Source organism: Sarcophilus harrisii, chromosome 2 (assembly GCF_902635505.1).
Source record: "Sarcophilus harrisii chromosome 2, mSarHar1.11, whole genome shotgun sequence".
Taxonomy (NCBI): Eukaryota; Metazoa; Chordata; class Mammalia; order Dasyuromorphia; family Dasyuridae; genus Sarcophilus; species Sarcophilus harrisii.
In genome coordinates, this window is record NC_045427.1 from 284,407,424 (window position 1) to 284,426,553 (window position 19,130).

At 38.8% G+C, this 19,130-nt stretch overlaps 1 protein-coding gene across 1 annotated transcript in view; it reads left to right on the forward strand.

Moving 5' to 3' along the window:
• The window catches only part of CCDC88C (coiled-coil domain containing 88C), a 229,549-nt gene that overhangs the window by 204,450 nt on the left and 5,969 nt on the right, over positions 1–19,130 (forward strand). Inside the window, exons 26-29 of the mRNA XM_031952347.1 lie at positions 2,884–3,072; positions 9,228–9,296; positions 13,387–13,455; positions 15,989–16,278. Coding sequence (XP_031808207.1) covers positions 2,884–3,072; positions 9,228–9,296; positions 13,387–13,455; positions 15,989–16,278 — 617 coding nt within the window. The remainder of the gene's footprint in view (positions 1–2,883; positions 3,073–9,227; positions 9,297–13,386; positions 13,456–15,988; positions 16,279–19,130) is intronic.

Sequence of the window (19,130 nt, forward strand, 5' to 3'; positions counted from 1 at the left end):
AATCCATGGTAATGGTTAATTTCAGGGTTCCTTGAAGTTCAAAGACAGAAGTCTTAGTGCAGTTTAAAACTATTAAAAACTTATATCTGATTCATCAAAACATTTGGGTAAAAATAATCATTTCTTAAAATCCAGAAATCAATAGTTGAATGAAGGGGAACTGGAATAGAAAAAGAAATTGTAGCAGTGTAGTTTGTCAGATTCTTTGGTAGAGTAATATGGTAAAAAGCAAATTAGAATTCAGACTATATAAATGTTGTCTTAGAAAATCAAAGAAAATTGGAGTATGTCCTTTTGAATTAAATTAAAATTTATTTAAATTTATTAGATTAAAAATTATGTCAGTTATTTGGAAGACCAAAGAATTATGTATTATCAAGATATCCAATTAGTAAAGGAGGCCTTAAGAATTTGTATTTGCAATTTTTACTGAAATAACAGCTATAGAATTCTGTATTCTGTACGCTAAATTCATGACTCCTTTCTATATAATAGCTAAAAGTGTTACATTTAAATATACTTCAGATTGTCTCTCCCATGTTCAGGGTATAATTCTCCACCAGTGTTATATGTATGGATGAAATTTTGGCTTGAAGATATTTTCCACGATTGACAAGTTTGATCCCAGTCCTAATTGGTGTCTGAGTATAGTGCATGACTTTTCTAATCATATCAGTCAATCATCATTCATTAAATGCCTTGATGTGCCAGTCACTATGTTATAGCCCTTTCTGCTTTATGAGGTAATGTTGGGATCTTAAATCTGTTGGGATAATTTTGTTTTCTTTTCTGCCATTTCTGTATATTTCATTTATTTTGTTTTCTTCTTTTTGGACCACCCGGGTGATGATAATTTAGCAGCACCACGCAAAAAGAGTCCCTTCTTGAGAAGCAAAAGCAAGGACAAAGAAAAGTCTCCAACAGCTCTCTCTAAACGCCTGCGATTCTGGTCTTCCTCCGACATCCCACCCTCTCCTAACGAATCTCTCTCTTTCTCGGCCATTGGAGATTTCTAATACCACCTTTCCTTTTATCATCTTTCTTCATCACGTACCTTCATCCATCTCTGGAGTTCCAAAACAAAAACAGTAGTGTAAATGCTAAGTGACCAGCAGCGGGCATGAGTGACCCTCCCTTCCCTCTTGATACCATTGCTATACCATTGCTCCAGTCACAAACCCAAGCCAAGTTTTAAACTAACCAATATGGATTGTAATTCCAAAGTACAAGATGAGTTCTTACACCTGCTGGATTGTTTCTTCAGTGCAATAGTTTAGGGGAACCTCCTGGTACATACAGCACATGTATGTATCTCTTGGACCAGGGCTCCATAGTAAGTGAGCAAAGTTGTGTGTGCTTCCAAGTCTCCCTTGTCGTTGCAGGCTTATTTCATGTCCGGCTGTAAATTGGCATTGGTCAGCTATTGCTACAGTTCCTAAAATGTAATGCTTTCCATAAAGTGGGATTAAAAAACCCTTATCTCTTGTGCAACTGAGTTTTAAATACCCCTTTCCTTTTACCGTGTCATAGTATCCTAACAAATATGACCACCTGTTACATGCTACTGTTATTAAAGGCTCAATTCCAATGTCTCTATGTTCCATGTTTGTTTTAAGAGATCTACTGCTCCTTTTATGTATTTTGAAAAATTGGATCAGTCTGTCCTAGGACAGATTCCAACTTAGGACAGAGAGAGCTCTGTATCTACAAAAATTGTATATATAAAAATAGCTATAGACAACACCATAACTACCAGGAAAAGGAAGAAACAGCCGGTCAGCACAAGCCTTTAGCTAGAGCACAGCTGCTGTTTTACTCTTTCTTTCTGTCTTTCTGGCATGTTTTCTAAGACCATATCTCTATCCTTCATGCTAACTGTTCATTTCATCTCATCTCTGCCTTCCCTCCCATTTGGTCCTTTTTAAACTTAACTCCTACATAATCTGTGCAGATTCATTTCACCAAACTTGAATCTTGCTTCTCATCAAGGTTACCTCCCAAAACACAAAAGGACCATTTAAATGATTGGAGCATTGAACCCAATTCTCTGATTTCTAAGAAGCTAGGGGAAGGACAAGTTCATGAAGAAATAACTTTGGATTGTAGATAGAGGGCCAGTAGACTAAAAAAAGGAATATAATACTTTGATCATCAAAATGAAACATTTTTAGAATGTTGTTGATTTGGTTTTATTTTTCATTTATACTAATGTCAGGAAAATGTGGCTGTTGGGCAGACTTGTACTTTGTGACATAAAAATGCCATTCACCCTTTTCCCTTTTTGCATATCCAAGAAAAAAAGAGGTTTGTTTTTTTTCTTTTGGGAGAAAATATGCATAATGGTTCACATTTTTTCACTTTAAAAAATCATGAGATTTTTTTCATGATCATGAATTACATTAAGTATAATAGAAAAATCATACAACACAGTGCAATTTCCTAAGCCACTTAGAGGTTCTAGTATAAGTTTGTTTTTTTTGTAATTTTATCTCAGAAGACACTTTTTTTAAAGATGTTTTCAAAATGTGGGTAAACTGTTATGAATTTGTCCCCTCACTAATCTTTTGGGACTTATCTTCTTTTCTGTTTCTTTTCTTTGATACTTCCTTTATTTTTCCTTTCTCACTCTTTGGATTGTTCCTGATGTGACAAGGAAGAGTCCGTTTTAAAGCAGGCCCCAAGAGGCCTTAAATGGAATCCTTTTTTGAAATAGGCTGTTCGGGGGGTAGAGGGGCTGATGAATAGTTTGCCCATCAAGCTGCTTGTTTGTGCGGTTCTGTGTGTGTCCTTCCTCCCCCAGCTTCTTGGTCTTTGTGATCGATATCCCAGGAGGAATCTTTTAACACTTAATTTTTCTTCCCTCCTCTGCTGTTTCTGCCTTAGTCCCCAGTGATCTGAAGCAGAAACGAGGCTCCTCTCACGGAGGCAGCAGTGACCACTTTGAGACTTCTACAGACTCCGTGGTCAAGCACTGGCACACAGAGCTGGGCTCAAGGGCTCACTCCTCCTCGGCCATCCACTTAACCCCTTCTAGTTCGACCCCCATCGCCAGACACACAGGCCTGCCCAAAGGTAGGTGGGAGAGAGCCGCCATCCCTATCACTGTCCTTTAGACATATTCTTGGGCTAGAACTCAAGACTTTGACCTTGATCTCACGTTTAACCAATCCTTGAAAATGGCATTTTGTATTCTGATTTCTAATACATGTGGTGGAAAAATGTATTCCATTTCCATAAAAACTCTATAGAATTATGGGAATCAGGTAGCCTCTGATTCCCCTAAGCTATCATATTTGCTTATATACAATAATCTGGACATTTATCAGTTACTATATATATATATGTATATGTAAAACTCTGTGTTCTAAATTTTTTTCCTTACCTCTACCCCCTCCTCAAGACAGCAAGCAATCTGATATAGGTTAAATATATGCCATCCTGTTAAACATATTTCCATATTTGTTAGATTGTACAGGAAAGATGAGTCCAAAGAGAAAAAAATATGAGAAAGAAAAAACAAACAAAAATGTGAAAATATACTATGTTTTGATCCACATTCAGTCTCCATAGTCCTCTCTCTGGATGAAATTGACATTTTCTATCCTAAGTCTCTTGGAATTACCTTAAATCACTTCATTGTTGAGAAGACCCAAATCCACAGTTGATCATCACCTAGTCTTGTTGTTTCTGTGTATAATGATCTGCTCATTTCACTTAGCATCAGTTCATGTAGATCTCTCCAGGCCTCTCTGAAATCGGCCTGCTCATTATTTCTCAGAGAAAAATAATAGTCCATTACCTTCATATGCAGTAACTTATTCAGCCATTCCCCACTTGATGGGCATCCACTCAATTTCTAATTCCTTGCACTACAAAAAAGAGCTGTTACAAACATTTTTGCACATGGGGTCTTTTTCCCTTTTTTGTGATCTCTTTGGAATACAGGCCCAGTAATGAGACTACTGGATCAAAGTGTTTTCAGTTTTATAACCCTTTGAGCATAAAATCACTCCAATATCTTTGCCAAGAAAACCCCAAATGGAGCTTACTCATGAAGAGTAAGACATGGCTGAAGTGACTGAACAACAACAAATACAAGTGTTTGCACTTGTATCTTTGTTGCACTGATATTTGGATCAGTGAAACAGTCCTCATCCATTAGGTAAACTGTTTGCAGTTTACTCAGGATTACCTAGCTTGTTGGCAAATAGGAAATTCTCCAAGTGGTAAAGAGGTTGAAATGATTACATAATTTAATTCCCAATGGGAAAATGTGGCAGCACAAAGTACTTGAATATTGGAAATAATATGTGAATGTCCTCTTTCTATGAAATATCACTGAGTTAAACATTTGTAGCCCAGTGTGTCAACGTCTACTTTTGGGAGGAACAACAACTTTCAAAATCCTAATTCATCTCAGGACCAGGGACTGTTTCAGAAGATAATTTGCCTTGGAATCCTTTTCTTCTTAATATAGTTTCCTCAAGGTTCATTATTCTAGGCTGATCTACCACCTAATTATTTCAACTAGAAGCCAGTTGAAACTAGCTAATGGCTTGCCTCCCTCCTCCCATCTTAGGGCCAGGCCTGATCCGTTGTCATTTATCAAGTCCTACGCACAAGATATTGGTGGGATGTTGAAGTTATTTCTGCTCTTGTTACTATACTACAGCCAGTTTTTGATCCAGCTAAAACTCATCCTATTTGTTTCCCTATTTGATTCTGTAAGTAGCTTGTCTTTAAGTATCCAGAGCACATTATATGTGCATGTACTTAGAATTTTGTTAGTATGGAAGGCAAAATTTTGCTTTTGTAAGGGAAAATCATGAATTTTTGCCAAATTAGAATTGGACTGCTCCCCAGCAGGTTTTAAGAAGAGGACTTTTCCCCATCTTTCCCAAACAAAATGGGAATTAATTTACAGCATTTCATTTCCTGATGGTTCTTTGCTATTATGAGCTAATCTTAGAGAGTTTAGTTTACTAAGCAGTTTCCTTCTCCCCTGGCTCGGAGCATTTCCCTTACCTTATTGTTGCTTATCCTTCATTTTGGAAGAGGACTGTGACATCAGGGAGGTGATACTCTGACATGCAAGTTGGGTCTGGATTTAGGTGAGGGAGGGCTGGGCAAGGTCACCTGACTCACTTTTCCCTCCAAAGCCACATGGTCCAGGAGCCAGATACAGATCAGGACGATTGGACATGGCCCTGGATACAGTGGGAGACTGAGACCACATGTGCCATTCAGTTGATTAAGGCTGGGTAGCAGTTGAGGCAAAGAATCTCCTCTTTCACCTAGTCCAAAAAAAATCATCTCAATAAATGAATATATTAATCTGGAAGGGAAAGATCCTCAGGATTTCTGACCAAAACAGAAAGGATTGTTATTTATATTCAATCTGAGTCAATCAGGAATCAAATAATGACCAAATGGGGCTTGGCCTAGGACCTGTTGGTGGCCAATTACAATCAGATTGGTTTTGGTTCAAGGCCTGGGCCTTAAGAGAGAAATCTATCCATCAAACCCCAAGATATTTTGGAAGGGTTCAAAGGTGTGAAAGAGAAAAAAAGTGCTTTTAAGAGCATCTGTAAGTAAGAGTATGATATCCTATGTGAACAGAGGAAGGGAAGGAAGGAAGGAAAGAAGGGAAGGAGGGAGGGAGGAAAGGAAGAGAGGAAGGGATGAAAGACAGAAGGGAGGGAGGAAGGAAAATGGAAGGAAGAGAAGGAGAAAGGAAGGAAAGAAGGGAGGGAGAAATGAAGGAAGGGGGAAGGAGGAAGGACAGAAGAAGGAAAGGAGGGAAGAAGGAATGAAAAGGAGGAAAAAAGAAAGAAGGAAGGACTGAAAGAAGGGAAGGAGAAAGGAAAGAAGGAAGGAAAGAGGGAGGAAGGGAAAAAGGAAAGGAAGGAGGAAGAAAGGAAAGGAGGAATGAAGGGAGAGAAGAAATCTTCCAGTTGACCAGTTCTTTCTCTTATCTTGTTCTTTATGGAGCAACAACATTTCTGTGATACTATCAGATAATGATAATTCAGTAAACATTTTTAAGTGCTTACCATGAATATAAACAAAGATAAAAAAAAATCCCTATCCTCAAGGATAATCTAATGTGGAAAGACAACATGCAAACAAATACATACAAAGCAAGCTACTTACAGAATAAATAGGAAATAGTTAAAAAGAGGGAAAGAAAAGGAACTAAGAAGGATTAAGAAAGGCACCTTATAGAAGAATTTTATTGGAACTTAAGGAGTCCAGGAACAGAGAAGGGAGAGTATTTCAAGCATAGGAGGTAGCCAGAGAAAATTCCAGGAACTAAGAGATCACTAGTGTCTTGTTCATGGAAAAGCCAGAAGGTCAGTAACACTGGATTAAAGAATGTATGTAAGAAAACTGGAAAAGTAGGAGGGTGCTTGGTCATCAAGGGCTTTAAATACCAAATAGAGCATTTTGCATTTGCTCCCGGAGGTAATGGGGCCCACTGGAGTTTATTGAGTAGGGGGTAACATGATCAGACCTTCATTTTAGGGAAAACACTTTAATTGCTGGAGGATGATTTAAAGTAGGGAGAACTTGGTAAGATGGTCCCACCAGCAGGTTCTTGCAGTCATCAGAGCTTGAGGGGATGGGGGCCTGCACTAAAGTGGTGGCAATGTCAGAACCAAGAAGGAGGTGTATTCAAGAGATTACAGGGGTGAAATCAGCAGGCTCTGGCAATAGCTTGGATATGGGTCAGTAAGAGAGAACAAGGAATCCAGAATAATTTCTAGTTTATAGCCCAAGAAATGGGAGGAGGATGCTGCCCTCCTAAGGGAGGAAAGGGTGAGAGAAGATAATTTGTTCTGATTTGGACATAATGAGTTTAAGGTATCTGTTGGACATCTAGTTTGAGATGTCTAAAAAACAATTGGAGATGCAAGATTGGAAATCAGTAGAGATTTGGGCAGGGTGTAGGTAGTTTTGAGAATCATCTCCATGGAGATGTTAATTAAATCCATGAGAGCAGATGAGGGCACCAAATAAAATGTCATATAGAGAGAAGAGAAGCTAGCAATAATAACAATAGTAATAATACCACCTAGCAATTACTTAGTGTTTTAAAGTTTACAATGTGCTTTAACATGTTATCTTATTGGATAAATGAGAAATATTCCATTTCTCCTCCCCCCCATCTTCCATTGTTTGGAAGTCCATTATAGAGGGCAAACAATTACAAACAGAAGCTAGAACTACATAGTCCCATTTGACTTGATACAAATATTTCATTTTATCCTCAGGACAACCCTTAGAAGCAGACACTATTATTATCCTCATTTAAAAATGGGGAAACTGAGGGAAAGAGGGTAAGTGACTTGCCCACCAATTAATAAATGTTTGAGACTAAATTTGAAATTCGGTCTCCTAATTGGTCCAGCTCTCTTTCTACCAGAAAATCAACCTTAATGCCAGGGAGATCTGAGTTCATATCCAGGCACATTTCTTGATCTGTATCTTGCAAAGAAGGCTCTGATACCCATTGATAGAGGGAATTTCTGCATATGGGAGGTCATTCCTTCCTTTGTCAAGAAGTGTGGACCCATATATAATTGATAATATATTTCTTGGCTTTCTCAAAGGGTGGAAGAGGGGTGAGAGAGAAGGAGAGGATTTGGAACTCAATTGTTTAAAAATGAATGTTAAAAAGTTTCTTATGTGATCGGACAATATTTAGCAACAAAAAAAAAGTTGTGTTTTTTTAAAAAACAGGAAAAAAAGAAATGTGGACTCATCTATAATCAATAATGTATTGCTTATCTTCTCAAGGGGTAGGGGAGGGGTAATTGGGAAATATTTAGAAAAATAAAAATAATTTTAAAATCTTTCAAAAACAGGAGGAAAAAAAAAATGTGGACCAAGGTGATAGACTTTTGTTAATTAAAAATTCTGGGAAGCCTTTTCCAATTCCCCTGTTCCTTTTGCTCTCTCCCCACTCCAGAGGAAATAAATAAAAGTCCAGGCTACAGAAAGACTAATTAATTGCCTTCGGGGTCACCTCCTTTTGGTGGAATTGGCTTTGATGCTGAAAAGCATGACTCTGTGGCTTAAATATTAAACTCTTTTTATTTTATCCTTAGGCTAGTTTTCTTCTGAGTACTTAAAAGTATCAATATTGTTTCAGAGAGGGAAATAAATTCTGCAAGGATTAGAAGGCACTGAACAAAACTCTCATTTCTTAAACAAACGTGTATTAAACTCTTGCTGTTTACAAGTTCCTGGAGAAACAAAAACAGATAGACGGTGGAAGAATTTGGAACTGACAATTTTTTAAAATGAGTGTTAAAAAATTTCATATGTAAATTAGGAAATAGCAAAATAAAAAATATATTCAGGAAGCTTTTTCATCAAAGGCTGAAAACAAGGAAATTCACATATTTTAGATAATGCCTACTATGTACCAGACACCTTGCTTAGAGCTCTACAATTGTTATCTCATTTGGTCCTCACAATTACGCAGGGAGGTAGGTGCTGATTGCCCTATTTTTGCAGATGAAGAAACTGAGACAAACAGAGATGAAGTCACTTGCCCAAAATCACACACTACATTTAAATTGAGGTTTTCCAGACTTCAGGCCCAACTCCTCTGTCCATTTCCCTTCCTTGCAAAGTGCTGTGGGGAATTTGAGGAGGGAAAGATGACTTTCAGGTGGGATAAGATAGATAGGCCCACTGAATTGAAGGAAGAAAGAAATTTCAGTAGAAGGAAGGGGATCCATTCCAAAGACATTGATTGGAGACATTGGCAGCAGCACAGAATTGAGAGAATCCAGCATGACAGTAGAGGATAGAGCAAGAATATATGAAGTTGAGTAATAATATGTTGTTTTATAGCAAAGTGCTTTATGTGTGTTGTCTATTATAGTAAGAGATAAAACTGGAAAGGCATATTGGAGACAGTGAGAAGTTAGAGGTTTAAAGACCTGAATCAAAAGTGTCTATTTAATTCATTAGGCAATGGGGAGCATTGTTTCACAGTTTTTTAAAATGAGTGTTAAAAAAAACTAAGCTAAGCGAACTAAGATTTCTGAGGTGAGATTTTGATACAGAAAGCCATTGACTAGCTTCCCTTTTTCTGTCCTTTGTCTTTACTTGTCCTCTCTCCTAGTCCTGCCCAAAATTTTTAAATTTGTGGGGCTTTGAATCAGGTAAATGGATATGAATCACTCTGCTAATTTGCATTTTTTTCACATTAGGTTATAATTCTGATGATAACCTTTGTGAGCCAACCCCAGATCTAGAATTCACCAACCACAGGCAGCATGGTAAGTGTCATTTGGCTGGGAAAGTGTCTCATTTTAGGAACATATTCCCCTAAACAGTCAGTTAAATAAGCATTCCTAAAGCCATTATTATATGGGAATCCGAAGACCACCACCCCACCCTGTGGAGAAATATACTTAAGGCTCAGTATGATTAATTTAATCCTACAACAAGGTGTTAACTCAGTGGAATTGATAAGACAATGGTTATCTAGTATAGCATGTGAATTCTCTAGTTTAGTATAATTGATTTAATCTTATAACAAATAATGTTTCCCTAGGGATTCCCTAATGATTGGTTTATACTCACTGTACTGTAATGATGTAACTGTAGTAGAGCATTTAAACTGGGGACAAAGTCAGCCAGAGAGAGAGAAAACAGAGGACTGGAGGCTGGAGCTCAAGCTCTCGGACTTGGACCATCTGGAAGATAAAGACCCTCGTGGTGGCTCTCCTGCCTCCTACACTTTGAGAGAGAAGACTTGATCAGCCTCTGATGGTCCTCTACATCTCCCGCTTTCTTTTATTTTAGACATAGATAGTCACACCCTCCCTGACTTCTCAGGGAGATGAGAACCCCAAAAAGGAAGTGATCACACCCTTTCTAACTTCTCAGAAAAGGAGGTGAAAACGCCAAAAGGGAGGGAAATGGGGAGTCAAACCAGATTTTATTAATGGGTTTCTGAAGGGTCTCACTTGAAACAGCTATACCTCCCATCAGCATGGGGGGAGGTATTACATAAGCACAAACATATTAGTGATGTAACAAACAACATGAATCAACATGAGGAATTATACATGTCCATAAGGCCTAGAAATAGTTCAAAACCTATCTATTGTCCATCACTTCATGTGTCAGTGAATCCAATGATTCCTGCAAGTTTTGAAGTCCTGTATCAGTCTTATCATGTCTCAGGGAATCCAATGATTCCTGCAGATTTTGAAATCCTGCAATAGTCTCATCATGTGTCAGGAAATCCAATGATTCCTGCTAGTTTTGAAGTTCTCCAACAGTCTTATGAACAATTTTTTGACATTCATGAGTAAATTTCCATACACATTGGGTTAATAGGCATGCTTTTTCAGTGGCAGATGTTTCTTAGGTCTTCTCTACACCAACCCACCCCCCCAGAAAAACCCTTTCCTCAAGAAACTTGCATTCTGCTGGAAGAATGAGATCTTTATTGTCTGGTTTTCATGAGAACCAAAATATTTCTTTTTGTGTGTTGTGTCTAGTATGGTGTCCATTTTGGGATGCTTAATAAAATTGAGTATATGTCCTTGGGAAAGTTAACCAGCCTCAGTTTTCCTATTCTTGGTTTCTCAATTGATACATAGACCTTAAAGCATGCTTTTTCATTCTCACTTGTTCTCTCTCTCTCTCTCTCTCTCTCTCTCTCTTTCTCTCTCTCTCTCTCTCTCTCCCTCCCTCCCTCCCTTCCTCCCTCTCTCTCCTTTCTCTTTCTCTCCCTCTCTTCCTCCCTCCATCTCTCTCTCTCTCTCCTCTGTCTCTGTGTGTGTATGTGTGTATGTGTTTCTCTCTCTCTCTCTCTGTTGCTCTGTCTCTTTCTCTTTGTCTCTGTCTCTCTGTCTGTCTGTCTCTCACTCTCTCACTGTATCCTCTCCTTACCTCTTTCCCTGTTTTCCTTCTCTTCTTCCCTTTTCCTCACTAGATAAGATATGTATGGATGTATACATGTAAAATGCACATATATCTATATCTATATCTACATATATGTATGTATGTGTCTCCTTCCTCACCTTTCCCTCTCAGCTTTCATGTTGCTGCTTAACGTTATTTTTATTAATGATGTTATTAGAATTAATTTCTGATAGCAATTTCTTTGTAAAAGACCTTGTCTTATTCCATCCTTTGCTAGTCTAAAGTATTCATAGACACATATGTAAGAGCCAGGCAGACAGTTTTCTGTACTTGTCAGGTTGAACAATGGGCTGTCCTCTTTAATCAAGTATAAGTCAGAAGCAAATGAAACAAACAGGCTGAAGAATAACAAGTATAAATTGCACTTTGTCCAATTGATTTCTGTTAAGTACACCTCCAAGTATGGAGCTGGGTGCCAGAAGAAATACAGAATTTAAGGAAGACATTGTCCCCGCCACACTGAGCTAGCAGTGCAGTCAAAGGGATGTGACTTATATGTAAATGACTTACAAGACAAGTGCATTTAGGGATGTGTTGGAGCCAGCTTGTGAACACCGATTGTTTTAAATTCTCAGCATGAGCAATTTACACCTCAGAAATCAGCAACCCCTCTATCCAAGGCTTGATTCATTGCTCTGTTGATTGTCTAGACTTAGAAAAGTGATAGTGAAAATATCAGTAATTGAAATTTGTGGGGGGGAGGTATGTGGGAGGAGTGAATGGAGAGAGAGAAATAAAAGAAGGGAGAAAGGGAAAGAGAGGGAAAAGGGGGAGAGGGAGAGGAAGAGAAGGAAGGAAGGAGAGAGAGGGAGAGGAAGAGAGAGAGGGAAGGAAGGAAGGAGAGAGGAGAGAAGGGGAAGAGAGAGAGGGAAGGAGGAAGAGAGGAGAGAAGGGGAAGGAAGGAGGGAAAGGGAAGAAAAAGGGGAAGAGAGAGAAGGGAGGGAGTAAAAGAGAAGGAGAGGGGAAAGAGAGGGCAAAAGAAGGGAAAGAGAGGGACGGGGTAAAGAAAAAAGGGAGGCAGGGCTGGGGAGAGGGGGTGTTAAATTTTTTATCAACAGAGTCCTGGATATGAGCAAAGTATCCTGTGAAATCCAAGGAAGGAATGCTCATTACTAACTGGGGAGAATCGGGAAGGTTTCTTTGAAGAAGTGACCCTCTGGGCCAGGCTCTGAAACATTGGTATTCAGACTGGAGGAATAGTGTGAAATGGGACTGGGGGCTGTTTCAGGGAGAGAGGAAGGTGTCCCGATTGGTTGTAGCACAGTTGTAACATTGGGGAAAGGCGCAGTTACTTGTCCAAAGTTGCTATTGGAGCAGCCAGTCATTCTCCAGCTTCTTTATGAAGAACAAGGGTTTACCTTCAGTACTGGTTAAAGTGTGGCTGGAATGGGAGAGCTTTCATTAAGTTCTTACTTTGCAGAACTTGGGATGTATCAGTCATTGTACTGAGGAAATGCAGTGGGAAATTGCCATTCCCTGCTTTCAGGGGGCTCCAGTACTAATTGGAGGTGGCAAAGGCATCAAGTAGTGCTGTATTGCTTGATGGATTTATCAGAAATATATGCAAAACAAACACAAGGTAATTTGGATAGGCTTCAGTAACTAGGGGACGGATATTAAGAAAGGCATGATGTAGGACGTTTCCTTTGAGCTCAGCTCTGAGAGATTCTAGCAGGCAAAGTGAGGAGGGGGAAGGGGAGTATTCCAGACATCTGATTTGTGCTGAGCTCAGAAGGATTTTACCAGGCAGAGTAGGAGAGAGTGGGAACAGCCAGTACAAAAACATGGAGTCAGGAAGCAGGGTGTCCTGTGTTAGGAGCAGCAGCACTGCCAGTTTGGCCAAACCAAGGGGTTCCTTATGAGCCTAAAAAGGACAGTTATAGTTCACACCTTCTTATTGGTCTCCTCAAGACCCTGTATGTACTCGGGCTTCTTTCTCTGTCTCCTTCTCCTTACCTCTTTCCCTCTGTTTTCCTTCTCTTCTTCCCTTCTCCTCACTAGATAAGATAGGTATGGATACATACATGTAAAATACACATATCTATACATGTGTATGTATGTTTGTGTCTCCTTCCTCCTTTTCCCACTCAGCTTGGGGCTGACTTTCTAGGTGTTTGTCAAGATGCTTGGGATCCTGAGCTCTTCTCAGGAAATAGGTTGGGCTTTCCCTCCCCCTTCACAGCTTTCCTCCCTGACACCACCTGACACAACTCGACTCCTGGATGTCTCTTCTTCAAGGAAACCTTCCCTGTTCTTCTGTTGAGTAAAGATTTAACAACTATCTCAAAAAATGCGGAAGTCCTTCTCCTAATCATAGCATTTCCAAAAACAGAGCAGAAGTGATGGATGGTTTTATTAGACTGATTGTCTTTCTGTCTGGACTACATCTGGTCATGGACTCCTGAAATAAATATTGCTGTTCCCTTTCAGTGTCCCGGCCCCATAGCTTAGAGAGCAGCAGGACTGCATCAGGCAACAGCTCGCCCCTTAACCTAAAAGGTAAGCACTGTAGTTCTGTTCCTGGTGGGTTCTTAACAGGCTAAAAGGCTGCACAGAGGAGCAGTTGGCTACAGTTTTTAAACTGTAGTTTCTTCCAGAGTGTTTGTCCTAGGTACAGTTCTAGGCAACTCAGCTTGATTCAATGAGAAGAGTACTTGGCTGTAAAGTCAAGAAAACATGCTTTCAAATCTAACCTCTGACACTTGCTACTTGAGCTACTTATTTACTCTCACTGGGGCTCAATTTCCTAATCTATAAAATGAGAGGATTAGACTATACGGTTCTGTAGAATACTGCCTGGTGCAGTTGATGAAAGTGCTGAGCCTTGAAGAATTGGATTCAAATCCAGACTTAGATGATTACTAGCTGTGTGACCCTGGGCAAGTCCTTTAGATGCTGTTTATCTCAGTTTCTTCATCTGTAAAATGGGTTTAATAATTTCACATATACCTCCCAGGGTGAAGATCAAATGCTAACGATATTTGTAAAATGTTTATCACAGTGTCTGGCATATGTTAGACACTTAATAATTACTTGTTTTATGTCTTGTTAGATCTGTGATAGGTTAGTTTGATATTAGCAAGCTAATATGATATGTAGTTATATGACTTAATTAGTAAATATGATTGTATTTGATATTAATATATGATATCAACAATATGTAATTATATGCTGTATATTTAATAAATAGATATGTTACATATTGGAGAGAACTTTTAAGCAATATGTTATTTAATTAAATATAAAATTAATCATATTTAATGTTAAAATACTTAACATTAAAATTTCATGCAATAATGGAGTGCTAAATAATCGTATAGAAGTTGAATTCATGAATTAAGCCAATCTTGGCAGAGTTTCCATGTCTTAAAATAAAACAAAAACTAGTCCGATGTCACTTCTAAAAGGAAAACAGTGATTAAAGAGTGAATTAAGAAAAGTCACCGAAAAGTACTGGTGTTCTCTTGCTTGAAGAGATAGGTATGTTCCATAAAAGAGCTGTTTTGAAATAAAACTTTTTATAAATAAAAATCACTTTTTACATGCATTAAATAAGCTTTATTAAAGAAACTCCATAGGGAATCTTTTTGAATGAGAGATAATTATCTATTACTGTTTTGTGAAGTTAGCTTTTATCTTATTTGCTAATTTTCTTGTTTTAATATGAACCAAAGATTTCACTGATGACCTTCAAATTCAAATTAGTTTATTATGTTTACCTAAAAGCTGTCCTGAGGAAAAATGAGATGAATTAAATTTACAACTGCTTTGTTTCCTTTCCTGAGGGCAGGTTAATGAACTATGAAGTGATTAACTCATGAGGAGGGGGGAGAGTCACCAGGAACAAAAGTATCCAAAAGATCTATAATTGAAATCATAGGAACATAAATTTACAGGTGTTACAGGGAATAGAACACTAGGTCTGGATCAAGAAAACCTGAATTCAGATCCTACCATAGACATTTACTATCTCTGTGATTGTGAGCAAGTCACTTACCCTATTTCTGTGCTAGTTTCTTCACCTGTAAAATAGAGATAATGACAGCATCTGCCTCTTAAGGTTGTTGTGAGAATCAAATGAGATGTTTATAAAGCATTTTGCAAAATCTTAAAATACTAAATTAAACATTCATTATTGCTACTACTATTATAACTGGAAGGAACGTTATAGACTAGTGAGTTCATTCCTTTCATTTTGCAGATGAGGAGACTGAGAGACAGTTTGTTAAAATAGACTTGCCCAGGGTCATATAGTTAGTTAGTGTCTAGGATGGAATTTGAACCCAGGCCTTCTTATCTCCACATTATTATTATGTAATCAGATCTAGGATAGAAAACTCCAGTATCAGTGTGGTAGGTTTTAAGCACATGTGCATGCATACACAGATTTATTTGTACAGACCATTAAACTTTTTAGGCAATTTTTCAACTGCATTTTATTCTAATACTTAGAAAATCTACAATCTCTGATATGCATCCTCTTTTATATCTTAAAAGAGAATCTCATAAATCTCTGTGACTTTAAAAAAATCATCAGCAGGCGATCACCCTTCTTCAGCCAACAGCCAACTGGTCTATCTCAGACAGAGTCTTTACTGCTTCCTCACACCTCCCAGTACTCCCAGAAGCCCAAACTTGACCTCCACATCACACTGAGGCACAGAAGGGAAGATTTACTAAAGGTTTACTTTAGGTTTGCTTTTTTAAAAAATTTCTAGTGAAAGTTTCAAAATCTCCTTTAAAATCCCGTTTATAAAATCTTTTAAAATCTAGGTACCATTAAAATCACTGATACTTTTTTTCCTTTTAATATCTGTTCAAAATTAACTTATAAAATAAATTGTCCATTGAAAACAGGAAAATATATCTACAATATGGCATTCTTTCCATACTCTTCCTCCTTCTGTTGAAATGTGAGCTCCTTGAGGACAGGGGCTGTTTTTGTTCTTTTTTGTTTTCCCAGGTCTCATCTAGTACATAGTAAATCACTTAGTAAAGACTGATGGACTTTCTGGCTTCCACCCCAATTTAGGTTCTTCTGACCGTATCCACGGCAGATCTGAGAGCTTTGGGAGTGAGGATCTGGTCCCCAGCAGGGATGTGGCCACTTTGCCTCGAGATGTTGCCTTGAGCCGCTCGGTGCTGTCCATGAGCAGACCAGAACATCCTCCCCCCAGGAATGGGTCAGTCCCCCAGGAAGCTCTCCAGAAGAACACTCCTGGCCAGCCTCACGCCAGCAGACAAAGCTCCGCCTCTCCGGGCAGCGAGATGGTGACTCTGGAAGAGTTTTTGGAAGAGAGCAACAGGGGGTCCCCCTCCCAAGTAAGTTAGGCATTGCTAGTGAATACACAGCTTTGGTTTGGGGGCGGGGAAAGAAGCGTCCTGGGAGGGACAGTAGCATGATCCTGTGGTTGGCGTCTGGGTAAAGAAGCAGGGGTAGTTACAGGATAAAGAGTAATTAATTAATAGTATTATTGCTTACCACCAGAATAGCCCCTGAGTTGTAGATTCGGGGTACACCTCTTTCAGTCAGGTAGCAGCGTAGGTGACAGGAGAACCCTGTCTCTCTGAATCTCCAGCTCTGGCACTCATTGTGTCACATTCACAGTCATCAGACTGCTCAGCTTCCTCACCTGCAAAATGGAGAAAATCTTACACAATTCTTTCAAAGAAAGCACTTTGTGGATCTTAAAGTCTTATACAGATAAGAATTCTTACTCATGAAGATAGAATACAATACAGTAACATTTATAAGTGCCAACTATATGCCAGGCACTGAGCTAAGTAATTGCTGGGGTTATAATTGAGATCTTGGGTTTTTTTGGTTTTTTTTTTTTTCAAGTAGATTTGTCTCTGGTTACCTGGTACAACATTATACTTTTGATTATTGAGAGAATTCTTCTTTTCCAAGTTAACAGTTGTTAGGTATATCTTTCCTCTTTTTCTTATACCAGGTGTCTCCTATTTCCTCGCTCACTACTAAACTCTTTGCATTTTGGTTTTCAACCTGATCACTCATATGAATCTACTTCTTTGAAGAACAGTGATCTTTTAATTGCCAAATATGATGGCTCCCCCCAGTCCATCTCATTATTATCTCTTGTACCCCACTTCCCCCTCACAATATAGACTAAAACTCCTCCATACTTTAGGAGATATTGAGTTGCTATGAACAATAAATATTTTTGGCCTCATAGGTCTGAGGCAAATGATTTTCAGCTCATCATCAGGCTGTTATCAGGGTTCCCAAATTGGTGGGACATACCTATACTTGTGCTTGTGACAGTCACTTCCACAACATGATAACATTGGGGGAAAATTTAAGGAAAGCAATCTTAGGTTGCATCATTTAGAAGCATATGAGGAAGATAATATTGTTTTACTCTGTTCTAATTTCATCACCCCAAAAGCATTACATTCAATATTAGGTACCACATTTGCTCAATTATAACAGATCAGTATGTTTTAAGTAGAAGAAGCGAAGACTTGTGAGGGAAAAGTTAATATTTCAGGGATTGTCCAACAGAAAAGGACTGTATTGTGTAGTTCTTTGAGCATCCAAACTTGAGTCTGTGGTTGTAGAAAATTGTAGAAAGGCAAATTTCAACTCAATGTAAGGAACTTTATAGTAATTAGAGCTGTTCAGTATTTGAATGGATTGTTCTGTAAAGCATTCATTTAACAGACATGTATTAAGCACATTTATTATGTATTAAGAACAGTGTGTTAGGCATTGGGGGAGATACAAATTTTAGAGAAGGTGTGGTCCTCACTTGTAGAGCTTACTTAATAGTTGCTTGGGGGAAGAAAGATGAGTAATATATTATTACATGGCGAATGCATGTAAGAATTGCAAAACATTTTTTTTAAACAGTCCAAAGTTATTGCTGATTACAAAGGCTCAGCAAAAGCTTCTTGGAATACATAGTATTCAGGTTGGAATTAAAGAATGGGTAGGAATGCAAAAGATGGAAAAGCAAGAATATGGAATTATAAGCAGAATTCCAGAAATAAGAAACTACATGATAAAGCAGAGCAGAGAGAAGCTCAGCTGAGCTAGAGAAGAGAATGCAGAGGACAGTAATTAACAGGAGGTCCAAAAAACTAGATTGTAAAGCACCAAACATTATACAAAGGAAATCCCTAGAGGATTTAGAGTAGTGAATGTCATCATGGCTGACTAGAGCTCTATGCAAAAAGAAGTATTTTCTCATCAGTGTGCAAGGCGATTTGTTATGGGGAGAGGTTGGAAGCCCCTGATAGGCAGGAGACTGGTGGAGTAGTCCATGGTCCAGGTGGGGACAGCAATGAAGGTGCTTAGTGGCACTAAAAATAAAGAGGAAGGAGCAGATTTGGGAGTTGTGTGGAGCTTGAATTATCAGGACTTGGGGTCTGATTGGGGAAGGAGGTTTCAGGGTTTCAGATAGTGGCATTGTTAACAGACAAGAATAGATCTGGAGGTGGAGCATGGGAGATCAATTGGATCTTGAGTCTTTGAGTTTGGGATGCTGATGGCATCGCAGATTCAACATGTCTAAAACAGAAGTTGTTGCTTCCTTCTTTCACCCCTTCTCCCCTTCCCTGTTACTATCAAGGACACCCATCATTGAGATTCATAGCCTTAAAATCAGTTCTTCTTACGCTTACCCACCTAGTCAGTCTGTTGCCAGAATTGTCATTTCTCCCTTTACAACAACTCTTCTGTGCTCCTTTTCTCTCCATGCATGTAGCTGCCACCCTGGAGTCGGCCTTCATGGCTTATGTCCAGACTACTGCAGTGGTCTTCTGGTGAATGTCCCTAGTTGAGTTTCTTTCTCCCTTACCCCCTTCCATTCTTCTTTCAGCTGCAAAAGTGATTTTTCCTAAAGCTCAGGAAACTCTATTGATTCCTTCTTATCTTTAGGATCAAATATAAACTAGAAGCCCTTTGCCACCTGGCCTCTTCTTGCCTTTCCTTACCTGCCTTATTACAGCATAAGCTAGTGATCCAACAGCTGGCCTTTCTATGCCTTTTATGAGATAACTCCCATTTCCTATCTCTATGCCTTTTCACTGACTAACTGCTCCACTAGGAATGTCCTCCTTCCTTGTCTGCTGCTTTTTCTGACTTTTTGAAAGAGTCAATTCAAGTCCTAAACCTCCTCATTGCTACTGCCTCTCCTCTGAGTTTGCCT